The sequence below is a fragment of the Neovison vison genome, chromosome 4, assembly GCF_020171115.1.
Source record: "Neovison vison isolate M4711 chromosome 4, ASM_NN_V1, whole genome shotgun sequence".
Classification (NCBI taxonomy): domain Eukaryota; kingdom Metazoa; phylum Chordata; class Mammalia; order Carnivora; family Mustelidae; genus Neogale; species Neogale vison.
The window spans coordinates 139,168,345-139,182,670 of record NC_058094.1 but is presented as its reverse complement, the minus strand read 5'-3'; the positions used below and the strand labels follow the sequence as shown (position 1 = coordinate 139,182,670).

Genomic DNA, 14,326 nt, shown 5'->3' with positions numbered 1-14,326 from the left:
GCAAGCTGTGCCCTCTATAATACCCACCACCTGGTACCCCAACCTCCCACCCCCCCGCCACTTCAAACCCCTCAGACTGTTTTTCAGAGTCCATAGTCTCTCATGGTTCACCTCCCCTTCCAATTTACCCAAATTCCCTACTCCTCTCTAACGCCCCTTGTCCTCCATGCTATTGGTTATGCTCCACAAATGAGTGAAACCATATGATAATTGACTCTCTCTGCTTGACTGATTTCACTCAGCATAATCTCTTCCAGTCCCGTCCATGTTGCTACAAAAGTTGGATATTCGTCCTTTCTGATGGAGGCATAATACTCCATAGTGTATATGGACCTCATCTTCCTTATCCATTCATCCGTTGAAGGGCATCTTGGTTCTTTCCATAGTTTGGCGACCGTGGCCATTGCTGCTATAAACATTGGGGTACAGATGGCCCTTCTTTTCACGACATCTGTATCTTTGGGGTAAATACCCAGGAGTGCAATTGCAGGGTCGTAGGGAAGCTCTATTTTTAATTTCTTGAGGAATCTCCACACTGTTCTCCAAAGAGGCTGCACCAACTTGCATTCCCACCAACAGTGGAAGAGGGTTCCCCTTTCTCCACATCCTCTCCAACACATGTTGTTTCCTGTTTTGTTAATTTTGGCCATTCTAACTGGTGTAAGGTGATATCTCAATGTGGTTTTAATTTGAATCTCCCTGAGGGCTAATGATGATGAGCATTTTTTCATGTGTCTGATAGCCATTTGTATTTCTTGATTGGAGAAGTGTCTGTTCATATCTTCTGCCCATTTTTTGATGTGTTTGTCTGTTTCGTGTGGGTTGAGTTTGAGGAGTTCATTATAGATCCTGGATATCAACCTTTTGTCTGTACTGTCCTTTGCAAATATCTTCTCCCATTCCGTGGGTTGCCTCTTTGTTTTGTTGACTGTTTCCTTTGCTGTGCAGAAGCTTTTGATTTTGATGAAGTCCCAGAAGTTTATTTTCGCTTTTGTTTCCTTTGCCTTTGGAGACGTATCTTGAAAGAAGTTGCTGTGGCTGATATCGAAGAGATTACTGCCTATGTTCTCCTTTAAGATTCTGATAGATTCCTGTCTCACGTTGAGGTCTTTTATCCATTTTGAGTTGATCTTTGTGTACGGTGTAAGAGAATGGTCGAGTTTCATTCTTCTACATATAGCTGTCCAGTTTTCCCAGCACCATTTATTGAAGAGACTCTCTTTTTTCCACTGTATATTTTTTCCTGTTTTGTCCAAGATTAATTGACCATAGAGTTGAGGGTCCATATCAGGGCTCTCTACTCTGTTCCACTGGTCTATGTGTCTGTTTTTATACCAGTACCATGCTGTCTTGGTGATCACAGCTTTGTAATAAAGCTTGAAATCAGGTAAGGTGATGCCGCCAGCTTTATTTTTGTTTTTCAACATTTCCTTAGCGATTCGGGGTCTCTTCTGATTCCATACAAATTTTAGGATTATTTGCTCCAGCTCTTTGAAGAATGCCGGTGGAATTTTGATCGGAATGGCATTAAAAGTATAGATTGCTCTAGGCAGTATAGACATTTTAACAATGTTTATTCTTCCGATCCAAGAGCATGGAATGGTCTTCCATCTTTTTGTTTCTTCTTCAATTTCTTTCATGAGTGTTCTATAGTTCCTCAAGTATAGATCCTTTACCTCTTTAGTTAGGTTTATTCCCAGGTATATTATGGTTCTTGGTGCTATAGTAAATGGAATCGATTCTCTAATTTCCCTTTCTGTATTTTCATTGTTAGTGTATAAGAAAGCCACTGATTTCTGCACATTGACTTTGTATCCTGCCACGCTGCTGAATTGCTGTATGAGTTCTAGTAGTTTGGGGGTGGAGTCTTTTGGGTTTTCCATATAAAGAATCATGTCATCTGCGAAGAGAGAGAGTTTGACTTCTTCATTACCAATTTGGATACCTTTTATTTCTCTCTGTTGTCTGATTGCTGTTGCTAGGACTTCTAATACTATGTTGAACAAGAGTGGTGCAAGTGGGCATCCTTGTCTTGTTCCTGATCTCAACGGGAAGGCTGCAAGCTTTTTCTCATTGAGGATGATATTTGCTGTGGGTCTTTCATAGATAGATTTGATGAGGTTCAGGAATGTTCCCTCTATCCCTATACTTTGAAGCATTTTAATCAGGAACGGATGTTGGATTTTGTCAAATGCTTTTTCTGCATCAATTGAGAGGACCATGTGGTTCTTCTCTCTTCTCATATTAATTTGTTGTATCACATTGATTGATTTACGAATGTTGAACCATCCTTGTAGCCCAGGGATGAATCCCACCTGATCATGGTGGATAATCTTTTTAATGTGTTGTTGGATCCTGTTGGCTAGGATCTTGTTGAGAATCTTAGCATCCATATTCATCAGTGATATTGTTCTGAAATTCTCCTTTTTGGTATGGTCCTTGCCTGGTTTGGGGATCAGGGTAATGCTGGCTTCGTAGAAAGAGTCTGGAAGTTTTCCTTCTGCTTCAATTTTTTGAAACAGCTTCAGGAGAATAGGTGTTATTTCTTCTTGGAAGGTTTGGTAGAATTCCCCAGGGAATCCGTCAGGTCCTGGGCTCTTGTTTTTTGGGAGATTTTTGATCACTGCTTCAATCTCGTTATTAGGTATCGGTCTATTCAGGTTGTCGATTTCTTCCTGGTTCAATTTTGGTAGTTTATATTTTTCCAGGAATGCATCTATTTCATCTAGGTTGCTAAGCTTATTGGCATATAACTGTTCGTAATAACTTCTGATGATTGTTTCTACTTCCTTGGTGTTAGTTGTGATCTCTCCCTTTTCATTCATAATTTTATGAATTTGGGATTTCTCTCTTTTCTTTTGGATTAGTGTAGCCAGTGGCTTATCGATCTTATTGACTCTTTCAAAAAACCAGCTTCTAGTTTCATTGATACGTTCTACTGTATCTCTGGTTTCTCCCTCATTGATCTCAGCTCTAATCTTGATGATTTCCCTTCTTATGTGTGGAGTTGGTTTGATTTGTTGTTGATCCTCCAGTTCTTTAAGGTGTAGAGACAGCTGGTGTGTTCTGGATTTTTCAATTTTTTTAAGCAAGGCTTGGATGGCTATATATTTTCCCCTTAGGACCGCCTTTGCTGTATCCCATAGGTTATGGACCGAAGTGTCTTCATTCTCATTGGTTTCCATGAATTGTTTCAGTTCTTCTTTGATCTCCTGGTTGATCCAAGCATTCTTAAGCAAGGTTGTCTTTAGCTTCCAGCTGTTTGAGTTCCTTCGGGACTTTACCTTGTGATTGAGCTCCAGTTTCAAAGCATTGTGATCTGATAATATGCAGGGAATAATCTCAGTCTTTTGGTATCGGCTGAGTCCTGATTTGTGACCCAGTATGTGGTCTATTCTGGAGAAGGTTCCGTGTGCACTTGAGAAGAAGTGCATATTGGGAGCATAGATATTTACAATAGATATTTACATAGATATTTACAATTGTTAGATTGTTACAATTGTTAGATCATCTTGGTGGATAGTCCCTTTAAGGATTATGTAGTGTCCTTCTGTATCTCTGACTACAGTCTTTAGTTTGAAGTCTAATTTATCTGATATGAGAATCGCTACCCCAGCTTTCTTTTGAGGCCCATTGGCATGAAAGATGCTTCTCCACCCCTTCACTTTCAGTCTGCGTGTATCTTTAGGTTCAAAATGGGTCTCTTGTAGACAGCATATGGATGGGTCCTGTCGTTTTATCCAATCTGCAACCCTGTGCCGTTTTATGGGTGCATTTAGGCCATTCACATTGAGAGTGATTATTGATAGATACGTTTTTATTGACATCGAGTTACCTTTGAAGTCTTTCTTTCTGTAGACTGTCTCTATATTTCTGTTCAATGCTATTCTTGGGATTTTTCCTCTTTTATAGCACCCCCCTTAATATTTACTGCAGTATTGGCTTGGTGGTTGCATAGTCTTTTAAGCCTTGCCGGCGCAGGATCTTTTGCTCGTCCCCAAAGCCAAGGCAGTGGCGGCTGTCTGGGAGCTCCTGACCGCCAGAGAGGTTCCAAGCAGCGATCGCACACTGAGATTTTGCCGCCAGCCGGGGCTGGGAGTGCCCGGCTTGCACGCACCTCTTTTCAGAGGCGGCTGTGGGTCCGGCGCGCGTCTGGGGCACTGAGAACGGGGCGCTGGTCCGTAAGCCGCAGGCTGGGCTTTTGCGTGCCTCTGTCCGGGGAAGAGTTTCGCGCGCGGCTTAGACTTTGAAACAATGGCCGGGGTCAAGAAGCGCCCCCGGGCCTTAGAAACCCAGGAGAGCTGGAGCGACGTGCGTGCGCATCTCAAGCTTTGTGGTAGGGCTAGCGCACGTTCTGCAGACCGGCGCGGCTCCCATCCCCTCACAGGAGCCGGAACCCATGTGCTCTGGGGCGCGCTGGCGGCTTAGGGACCAGGAGCCGGTTTCCCCGCCGCACTCTCTCTGCCTCCGCGCCGGGGAGGCCGTCTGGGACCGGGGACTCAAGCCCCTGTCCCTAGCTGCCCTGATTCCCACAATTTCCCCCCGAGATCCTTTGCTCTTTTGGAGTGCTTTCAACCAGTCTCCAAGTTAATGCTGGTTCCCCGACGCAGGGCACTCTCGCTCGTATCGGGGTATTACTTTCCCACCGGTCGCCTCTGGTGGCTCCCTCCCCCTTTTGTTTATCTTCCGATATCAGTCCGCTGTTCCCATTCCGCTTTACCTGCTCACTGGCGTCTTCTGCCCCTGTAGAGATCCAGACGTGTATAATTCTGATCTCAGGCTGATTTCATGGGTGATCAGAGTTCTTTGGTAGGTAATCAGCTCACTTTGGGGTACCAGCTGAAAAGACGCCTCTTCCTAGTACCCCGCCATCTTGTCCCCAACTGGCTACTTCTTAAGAGCCTTCTGTAGCCTTGGTCCGTGATGTTTATTCCAGGATGGGACTGAATATACTGAGTTATTGTATCACTGTGGGCTAGGACACTTTCAGTTGGCTGCCCACAATGTCTAAATTGGTGTCTACACCAATGGGGCTCCATTGGGACACCATGCCTGAATGATACCTGCATCATAAGGAGCCCTGAGTGATTACAAAAAGTCTATTTGCATTACAGTAACGATCCTCATTGGGATGGCAGTTCATCTTGCACCCCTTCCAGCCTGGCATTCACTAGGACTGCAGTGTTTGTTGAACAGCTTTACTAATGGAAAGAAATATATTCATTGTATAGAATGAAAGAAATGTTATACATGTGAGCCTCACCTAATCTTTACTAATGATACTTCACCCTTTTCTGGTATATAAAATTCAAATCTGAAAAACACAAGATCATACTAAAGCCTCAGTAGCCAAATTACTATTTCAAGTTGAGCTGTGATTCAGCTCCATCAATTGAACAGCATTTTGTGCCTGGTAACTCATTGTTAATGGGTCATACTTTGAGTAGAGCAAGTTTAAAGTGAGAAGGGCTGTGATGCTGAGAAGAATATTCTTGAAAATATATAATTTTTCTTTTTTCCTCATCAAGTAAAGTCATGAAAAGTGGACCTTCTGGTTATTTCATTTTAAAAAGTGGGGGGGGGGCACTCTGGGAAGATGACAGAGAAGTAAGAGACCCTGTTTCTACCTGTCCCCAAAAGTGAGCTAAATATCTACTAGAATACTCTGAACACCATGAAATTGTCCTGAGATGTAAGACGATACACTTCTGGATTTCTATGGGGGCAGAAGATCATCAGTGGAGGGATAAAGCAGAGTGGGAGTATTCGGATTGATATCACAGGATAAACAAAAGGGAGGGAGCCACCAGAAACAACACATTGGGAAGTAATGCAACAATATGAAAGTGTCCTGTGCTCTCAGACCAGCATTAACTTGGAGTCTGTTTAAAACCACACAAAAAGAACAAAGGGTCTTGAAGAGCAATTGGTAGAATTGGGCGGACAGAGGCATGGACCGAAGCCCATGGTTCGAGGGTGGTCACAGCTTGCACCCGCCCAACCCTGAGGGATCCCAACAGGGGCTTCTGCCAGTGGTCCCTGAGACTGCAGCTTTCCAATGCTTGACCACCACTGGGGCCAGGAACACTGCAGCCCACACTGAGAAAGCCTCATACAAGCTCCTGACTGAGGTCCCTGGGCCCACAGCCTTCCATGACCTGCACTACCACTGGGTCTGAGTACACCCAGGATGGGCATGGACTCCAGAGAGTCGGCAACAGCAGTCACCAGAATCAGGCTCAGCTGGACCAATATTGCTCAACATTTTAGGGCACGGGGATGCAGAGACAAGTGTGGGCCTCAGGACGTCCACCGAGGTGGTAGGTGGGAGCAGGCAATGCCTGTGGCAGTTTGCAGTGTTCAATGGAGTTTTCAGAGGGGAAGTCTGTGTATTCTGAACAATCCAGAGGGGAGTAGACTGAAACTTCTCTCTGGGTGTGGACAGTTTACTTTGCACTAACCCTCCAAAAAGCCACAAAAAGCACTGAAAGAACAAAAGCCTCCAGAGAAGAAAAAGCCTGAAAAGCTTGTTTCCACAGAGTCCAGCTCCTTCATAGGTGGCAGGGCAACTCAGCCCAGGCAAGACTGACTGAAGAACAATGCACAGGTTCTGCCCCCAGAAGACAAACTGAAAAGAACAAGAGGACAATAATCACAGGATCTCCAAAAAACTGTAAAACCCCAACAATAGGGGGAAAACAATATTTTAAGCCCCATAACTCCCCCCAAAACTGTATATTTCATGAACCCATCTTTAAAACTAATTTGTTCTCATTCTTATTCTGTTATTTTTTTTAACTTACTTAGCACTACAACTAGATGTTTACTACAACACATTATATAATACCTTTTTAACTTGAACTTTTTTCATACATAAACCTGTGTTTCTTTTTTAATATATAGATATAGATATATAGATATAAATAATATATAAGCTTCTAGGTATTCTTTTTTTTTCCCCCTATTTAATACTACCCCTATATATAAACCAGTTTTAATTTTCCTGTATCTCTGGAACGTTGAGTCCTTTAACAAACATAACAAGATACACTCCAGATGAACTGAAATAACCTTCCTTGCCCACATCAAAAGTTTATAAACACCTTCCCATCTTATTCTGTCAGTGTTAATATGTATTTGTTTCTGTTTATGTACTATATAAATCTTATTCTTGGGGCTCATTTTGGCTCCTTTTTTTTTTTTTCTTTTCTTCTACTTTTCCTGGTCTTCTTGTTGGTTTTTGGTTTATGTACCTTATAAATGTTACTTTGGGGGCTCACTTTGGATGGGTTTTTTTCACTTTTTTTCTCCTTTTCTCTCTCTTTTTTTCTTTCTTCTTTCTTTTTGGTGGGGAATTCCAATTGCTCCAAAACTGTCCAAGGTGCACCTTGACTGGTTTGTGCTTGATATATCTAGTATACATCCCCTCAACCATCTGTCACAAAAATGACTAGGAGGATAAACACCTAAGAGAGGAGAAATTCAGAGACTGTGACCTTTGCCACAAAACTATTGGATATGGACATAAACAGTATGTTGGAAATAGGATTCAGGGCAACAATTATCCAGACAATGGCTAGGTTGGAGAACACCATTAGTGGCAAAACAGAATCGCTAAGGACAGAATTAAGAGTTGATGCAGCAGAACTTAAAAATGCTATCAATGAGATCCAATCTAATCTCAATACTCTAACAGCTAGGGTAAATGAGGCAGAAAGTCAATTTAATGATCTGGAAGACAAGATGAAGGAAAGGAGTATCAGGAGGAGACCTAGAACAAACACCTTAAAAGCCATGGAAAGAGAATTAGAAAATAAATGATGCCTGAAACATTCCAATGTCAGCATTACTGAGATCTCTGAGGGGATGGAGAGAGAGAGAGAGGATTAGAAGATAAAGTTGAAAAAACACTGGATGAACATTTCCCTAATCTGGGGAATGGAACAAGTGTTCATTTTTTAGAGACAGAGAGGACACCCCCAAAAATCAATGCATCTAGAATAATCTCCAGACAATTAATTGTGAAAATCACGAGTCATAAAATCAGAGAGAATGTGTTAACGACAGTTAGGGAAGAGATTCCTTATGTACAGAGGAAGGACTATCAGAATAACATCAGACCTTTCCACAGAAACCTGGGAAGCTAAGAAGGGCTACCAAGACACATTTAGTGCACTAAATGAGAAGAACATGCAGCCAAGAATACTTTAGCCAGCAAGGCTGACATTCAGAATGGATAGAGAGATAAAGAGCTTTCGTGACAAGCAGATTTAAAAGAATATGTGACCATAAATCTAGAACTACAAGAAATATTAAGGAGGGCTCTATAAAAGAAGAAAGAGTAACATAGAGCAGAAATTTACAGAGACAATCTATAGATACAAGGACTTCATAGGCAACATCATGACAATAAAAACTTATCTCTCGATAATCACTCCCAATGTGAACGGACTAAATGCACCCATAAAATGGCACAGGGTTGCAGACTGGATAAAACGACAGGACCCCCATATGCTGTCTATAAGAGACATATTTAGAACCTAAATATAAATTCAGATTGAAAGTTATGGGCCTCAAAAGAAAGCTAGGATTCTTCTCCGGGATAGGGAGGGAGACAAACCATAAGTGACTCTTAATCTCACGAAACAAACTGTGGGTTGCTGGGGTGAGGGGGGTTGGGAGAAGGGGGGTAGGGTTATGGACATTGGGGAGGGTATGTGCTTTTGGGTAAATTGGAAGGGGAGGTGAACCATGAGAGACTATGGACTCTGAAAAACAATCTGAGGGGTTTGAAGCGGCGGGGGGGTGGGAGGTTGGGGTACCAGGTGGTGGGTATTATAGAGGGCACAGCTTGCATGGAGCACTGGGTGTGGTGAAAAAATAATGAATACTGTTTTTCTGAAAATAAATAAATTGGGAAAAAAAAATGGGTATTCATCCTTTTTTTTATTTTATTTTTTTTCCAATTTATTTATTTTCAGAAAAACAGTATTCATTATTTTTTCACCACACCCAGTGCTCCATGCAAGCTGTGCCCTCTATAATACCCACCACCTGGTACCCCAACCTCCCAATTTTTGTATCAACATGGACAGGATTTGAGGAGATAATGCTGAGTGAAATAAACCAAGCAGAGAAAGTCAATTATCATATGGTTTCATTTACTTGTGGAGAATAAGGAATAACAGGGAGAATATTAGGAAAAGGAAAGGAAATGTGAATTGGGGTAAATTGGAGGGGGAGATGAATCATGAGAGACTGTGGATGCTTAGAAAGAAACTGAGGGTTTTGGAGGGGAGTGGGTGATGGGTCAGCTGGGTGATGGGTATTAAGGAGGGTATTAAGGAGGGCCTGTACTGAAAGGAGCAGTGAGTGTGGAGCATAAACAATAAATCTTGGAACACTGAAGAAATAAAATAAAATTATATTAAAATAAAATAAAATTATATTAAAATTATATTAAAAATAAGGTGAGGATATTGCTCTGAAAAAATTTTTAAAGTTTTTAAAAAATTTATTTAAAAGAGAGAGAGAGAGTAAGAGAAAATATGAAAGGGGGTAGGGTCAGAGGGAGAAGCTGACTCCCTGCTGAGTAGAGACCCTCATGTGGGACTTGATCCTGGGACTTCAGGATCATTACCTGACCCAAAGGCAGTCATTTAACCAACAGAGTCTCTCAGGCACCCATCTCTGAACATTTCTTACGTGCAAGGTTGCTAGGTGCTTTCACATGTATTGTTTCATTTAATTCATACAATAAGTAGAAACTATATCACTGTGACAATAATATTTTGGATGATGAAACTGATGTGAGAAAGGCTAAGTGAGTTTCTTATTCTTTTTTTCTCTGTATGTTCCATAGGCCATACTATTTTTTTTTTTTAAGATTCATTATTTATTTTGAGAAAGAGAGAACTCGGGGAGAAGAGGCAGGCAGAAAGAAACTCAAGCAGACTCTGGGCTGAGCATTGAGCCTGACAGCAGTCTTGATCTCAAGAGCATGAGATCATAACCTGACCTGAATAAATGAAGAGTCAGGTGCTCAACTAACTGGTATCCAGGTGCTTCAAAGCCCATACTATTTGAATTCCATTGGGAAATAGCAGGACATTTATGCCATCATTAAAGAAAACAACATTAGAGAAAATATTATATATATTTGTTTTCATTAATACTTGACAGAAAAGGGGCACCTGGGTGGCTCTGTGGGTTAAAGCCTCTGCCTTAAGCTCAGGTCCTGATCTCAGGGTCCTGGGATCGAGCCCCAGCCAGGACTGTCTACTTAGCAGGGAGCCTGCTTCCCCTTCCTTTCTCTCTGCCTGCCTCTCTATACTTGTGATCTCTGTCTGTCAAATAAATAAATAAAATCTTAAAAAAAAAATACTTCCATGCTATTTGTTATGCTCCACAAATACGTGGAACCATATGATAATTGACTCTCTCTGCTTGACTTATTTCACTCAGCATCATCTCTTCCAGTCCCGTTCATATTGCTACAAAAGTTGGGTATTCATCCTTTCTGATGGAGGCATAATACTCCATAGTGTATATGGACCACATCTTCCTTATCCATTCATCCGTTGAAGGGCATCTTGGTTCTTTCCATAGTTTGGCAACTGTGGCCATTGCTGCTATAAACATTGGGGTACAGATGGCCCTTCTTTTCACGACATTTGTGTCTTTGGGGTAAATACCCAGGAGTGCAATTGCAGGGTCATAGGGAAGCTCTACTTTTAATTTCTTGAGGACTCTCCACACAAGAGGTGTTAGAGAGGAGTAGGGAATTTGGGTAAATTGGAAGGGGAGGTGAACCATGAGAGACTATGGACTCTGAAAAACAATCTGAGGGGTTTGAAGTGGCGGGGGGGGGGTGGGAGGTTGGGGTACCAGGTGGTGGGTATTATAGAGGGCACGGCTTGCATGGAGCACTGGGTGTGGTGAAAAAATAATGAATACTGTTTTTCTGAAAATAAATAAATTGAAAAAAAATACTTGACAGAAAAGGTAGGGCATTCCCTTTGAAACAAAGTGTTCTGTGTAGTTGTGTTCATTGTTATAAGCACATACCTTTGCTAATTGAAGGAAAAAGAATCTCTTGAACATCTTCTCTGTTATTCCTTTGGTGGTTGACAATACATCTGTGTTCTTTATCCATTGATGCTCCAGTCACGGTCAGCCAGCTGAATTTCATGTATGTGTCCTTATTCTTCATGGTGTCTCCCTGCTGAGACTTCAGAATTGTTTTGTCATCCTTTTCTTGCCAATCTACCTTGATAACATCAGGGAAAAAATCCTCAAGAAGACAAAGATATGTTCCAGCCTTATGGACTTCTACTTCAGCAACTGAAGGAAGAAAAACTGTGGGCTTGGGAGAAATAGCTTCATCAGGACTTTTATCTGTTGAAGAAAATGCAAAAACAATTAGAACAGAACTAGAGAAACACAAACATTGTGTGGTTTGGAAACAACCAGCACATAGTAAAGGGGGAGGAAAGTTGCTATAGAATTAATGCTTACTGTAGCTTTTCATCCGCAGAGGGTTATGAGGTGCTTATTTTCTTAGTTTCCACAGGAAAAGAGGTTCTAGAGGTTATGTAACTTGACAAAGTCACAGACATTAAGTGAGAGAGCCAAGATCAAAACGCAGAATATTTTAAACAATACACAATCACTTGTTTGAATGGAAATCTATCAAGTTACCCTTTCAGTTACAAATAAGGTTTCAAACCCATTTCTGAATACTAGGATTCTTCTCCTTGATTTCTGATTTTATAGAACATCTTGTTCTCATATCTGAACCACTGTGGGATTTTGAGTAGGGCAATGTTTAATACTGCACCTCCAAATAATTTACAATGCCTGAAATTTAGAAACAAAATGGCCATATATCCAAACTTCTATTTAAAAACAATTATTGATTATTTTCAGAAATGATCTCAGAGTAACCTAATCAATTAATTTAATGGTCAGAATTTTGTTTTGCTTCAGGAAATGTTCACTTAAAGCTAATTTTATATTGGAATTTCATTTGAGGTTGAAGCATTACTGAGAAGACACCACATTTTGACTCTTTGCATTTCCCTCCAAATCTGAATCTGCCCCCTAAGACTGCTGAACTTGTAGTACCCTTCAATTTTCTTTCATTTTACCTCTGAATAAAGTCACATATAATGATATAATGTTAACAGCTCGGGTCAGAGTTTCTTGTAAATATAATATGAAATTATATAATGAAACTTCATGGTTCTCAAGGGCATATCATTTGAACACTGGGATATTCTTTGGTTATACATTTATTATTAATTAATGATTTAAATTACAAATAGTAGTACTCTTCCCAATTTGAGTTCAAACTGAAACACAAATGCTTTATTAATTTTTTTCTTTCCAGTCGTTTGGAGTTAGAATAATAATTTTATGACCATTTCCTAAGAAAAGACTAGGATTTCTCCTTTGAGAAGAAAAGAAAAAAAATTCTTTAGAATTTTTGCCTGTTGGGACACCTGGGTGGTTCAGTGGTTTAAGCCTCTGTCTTCAGCTCAGGTCATGGTCTCAGAGTCCTGGGATCGAGCCCTGCATCGGGCTCTCCACTTGGGCGGGGAGCCTGCTTCCCCCTCTCTCTCTGCCTGCCTCTCTGCTTACTTGTGACCTCTCTCTCTCTCTCTTAAAAAAAAAAAAAAAAAAAAAAAAAAAAGAATTTGCCTGTGTACCAGAGCTCCCAATTGTTTTTCTCTTCTTCTTTTTTTTTTAATTTTTTTTTTAATTTATTTTCAGCATAACAGTATTCATTATTTTTGCACCACACCCAGTGCTCCATGCAATCTGTGCCCTCCATGATACCCACCACCTGGAACCCCAACCTCCCACCCCCCCGCCACTTCAAACCCCTCAGATTGTCTTTCAGAGTCCATAGTCTCTCATGGTTCATGATTCTTATACTAAATGAGTAAACAAACAATGATGAGTTTTTTAATTCATGCTGTAAATAGGTATTAGCTCATAATGCACTTGTTTTCATTTTGTACATCTTCCTTATAGTACAAATAGTATTTTGCTTATTATAATAGAAAGACACTGTATTTTTCCTCAACCATATATTTTGGTTTTTAATTTAAAAAGCATGTTACATAAAGCAAGATTTATTTTTCAAAGTAGTTGGTATTCTCATAATTTTTGCCCCTATTCAATACATTAAAGAATCTAATTTGCATCTTATGAAGTTTGGTTTCAGTTAGAAATACTTCTGATTCATCATAGTAAAGAACTTGATAGTCCAGTCATGGGCTTGGGAAAATCTGGATGGTAAGTCATTCTGCCTACCTCCTGTCACTTTTCTTTATCTAGCATCCTGGGGATTCATTCTTTTCAGGATAAAAGGTATCTTGTACTTCCATAACTTTTTCAATGTGATAGTTAACTGAACATTAAGTAATATTCTTCATTTTTATGGTTTGTGCCTATATTTTATGGAATTTCTATTACGTATTTTTTCAACATTCCTCTTTTTAGGATTTTATTTATTTATTTTAGAGAGAGAGAGGAGTGGTGGGGAGAGAGCAGGAATCCTGAGCAGGCTCCACACTCAGCCTGGAGTCCACCACAGAGCTCAGGGCTCAATTCAACTACCATGAGATCATGACCAGTTGCTTTATAAACGAGCCACCCAGGTGTCCCTCCCTATTCTTTATTAAATTTATTAAGAGTGTTTTATATGGCCACAATCATTTCATTTATTTACAAAATAGAAACCGGTTTATAAAAATAAATGATTTTGTCTAATATATTTATATTATTCATAATCAGAAATGTTTTCAGGTAAATTGCCTGAGTTTATATATTTGATGAATATAAAGCTGTATGAATTATATATAAATTAACCAAATGCAATGACATTTTCAATTAAGTACGGTACTTTGAATCTGCATATTAATACTAATTCAAAATTCCTCTATTTTATTCTTCTCATTTTATTAAAAAATACTTAAAGCTATTTCTTATGTAAATATGACTTCAAATTGATCATATTTCTAAGTATATTTAAAAGTAGTAAAACAAAGTAGTAACTGTATTTCTAAATATATTCCTAAGTATTTTCTAAATAAAATTTAAAATTTTAGTTGTTTTTCTGCTAAATACCAGTATGAAGCCCATGTTTGTGTTTGACATGATATCATAAGATAAAGGATTAAAATTTATGTAGCTACAACTACTTAAAAATTAAAAAAAAAACAAATTCAGATTTCATTTTTATGCCAAGTGAGGGAAAAGTCCATTAAGCAAATACCTCTAAATTCAGGTTTTTTGTATATCAGAGGACAGTAAGGTA

At 39.9% G+C, this 14,326-nt stretch overlaps 1 gene segment (V, D, J or C); it reads right to left on the bottom strand.

Annotated features, from left to right (window-relative positions):
• LOC122904009 overlaps window positions 1-14,326 on the bottom strand; it is a 55,402-nt gene that overhangs the window by 9,989 nt on the left and 31,087 nt on the right. The window contains 1 exon segment of the C gene segment in view: window positions 11,068-11,397. Within this exon segment, the coding sequence occupies window positions 11,068-11,397 (330 nt within the window).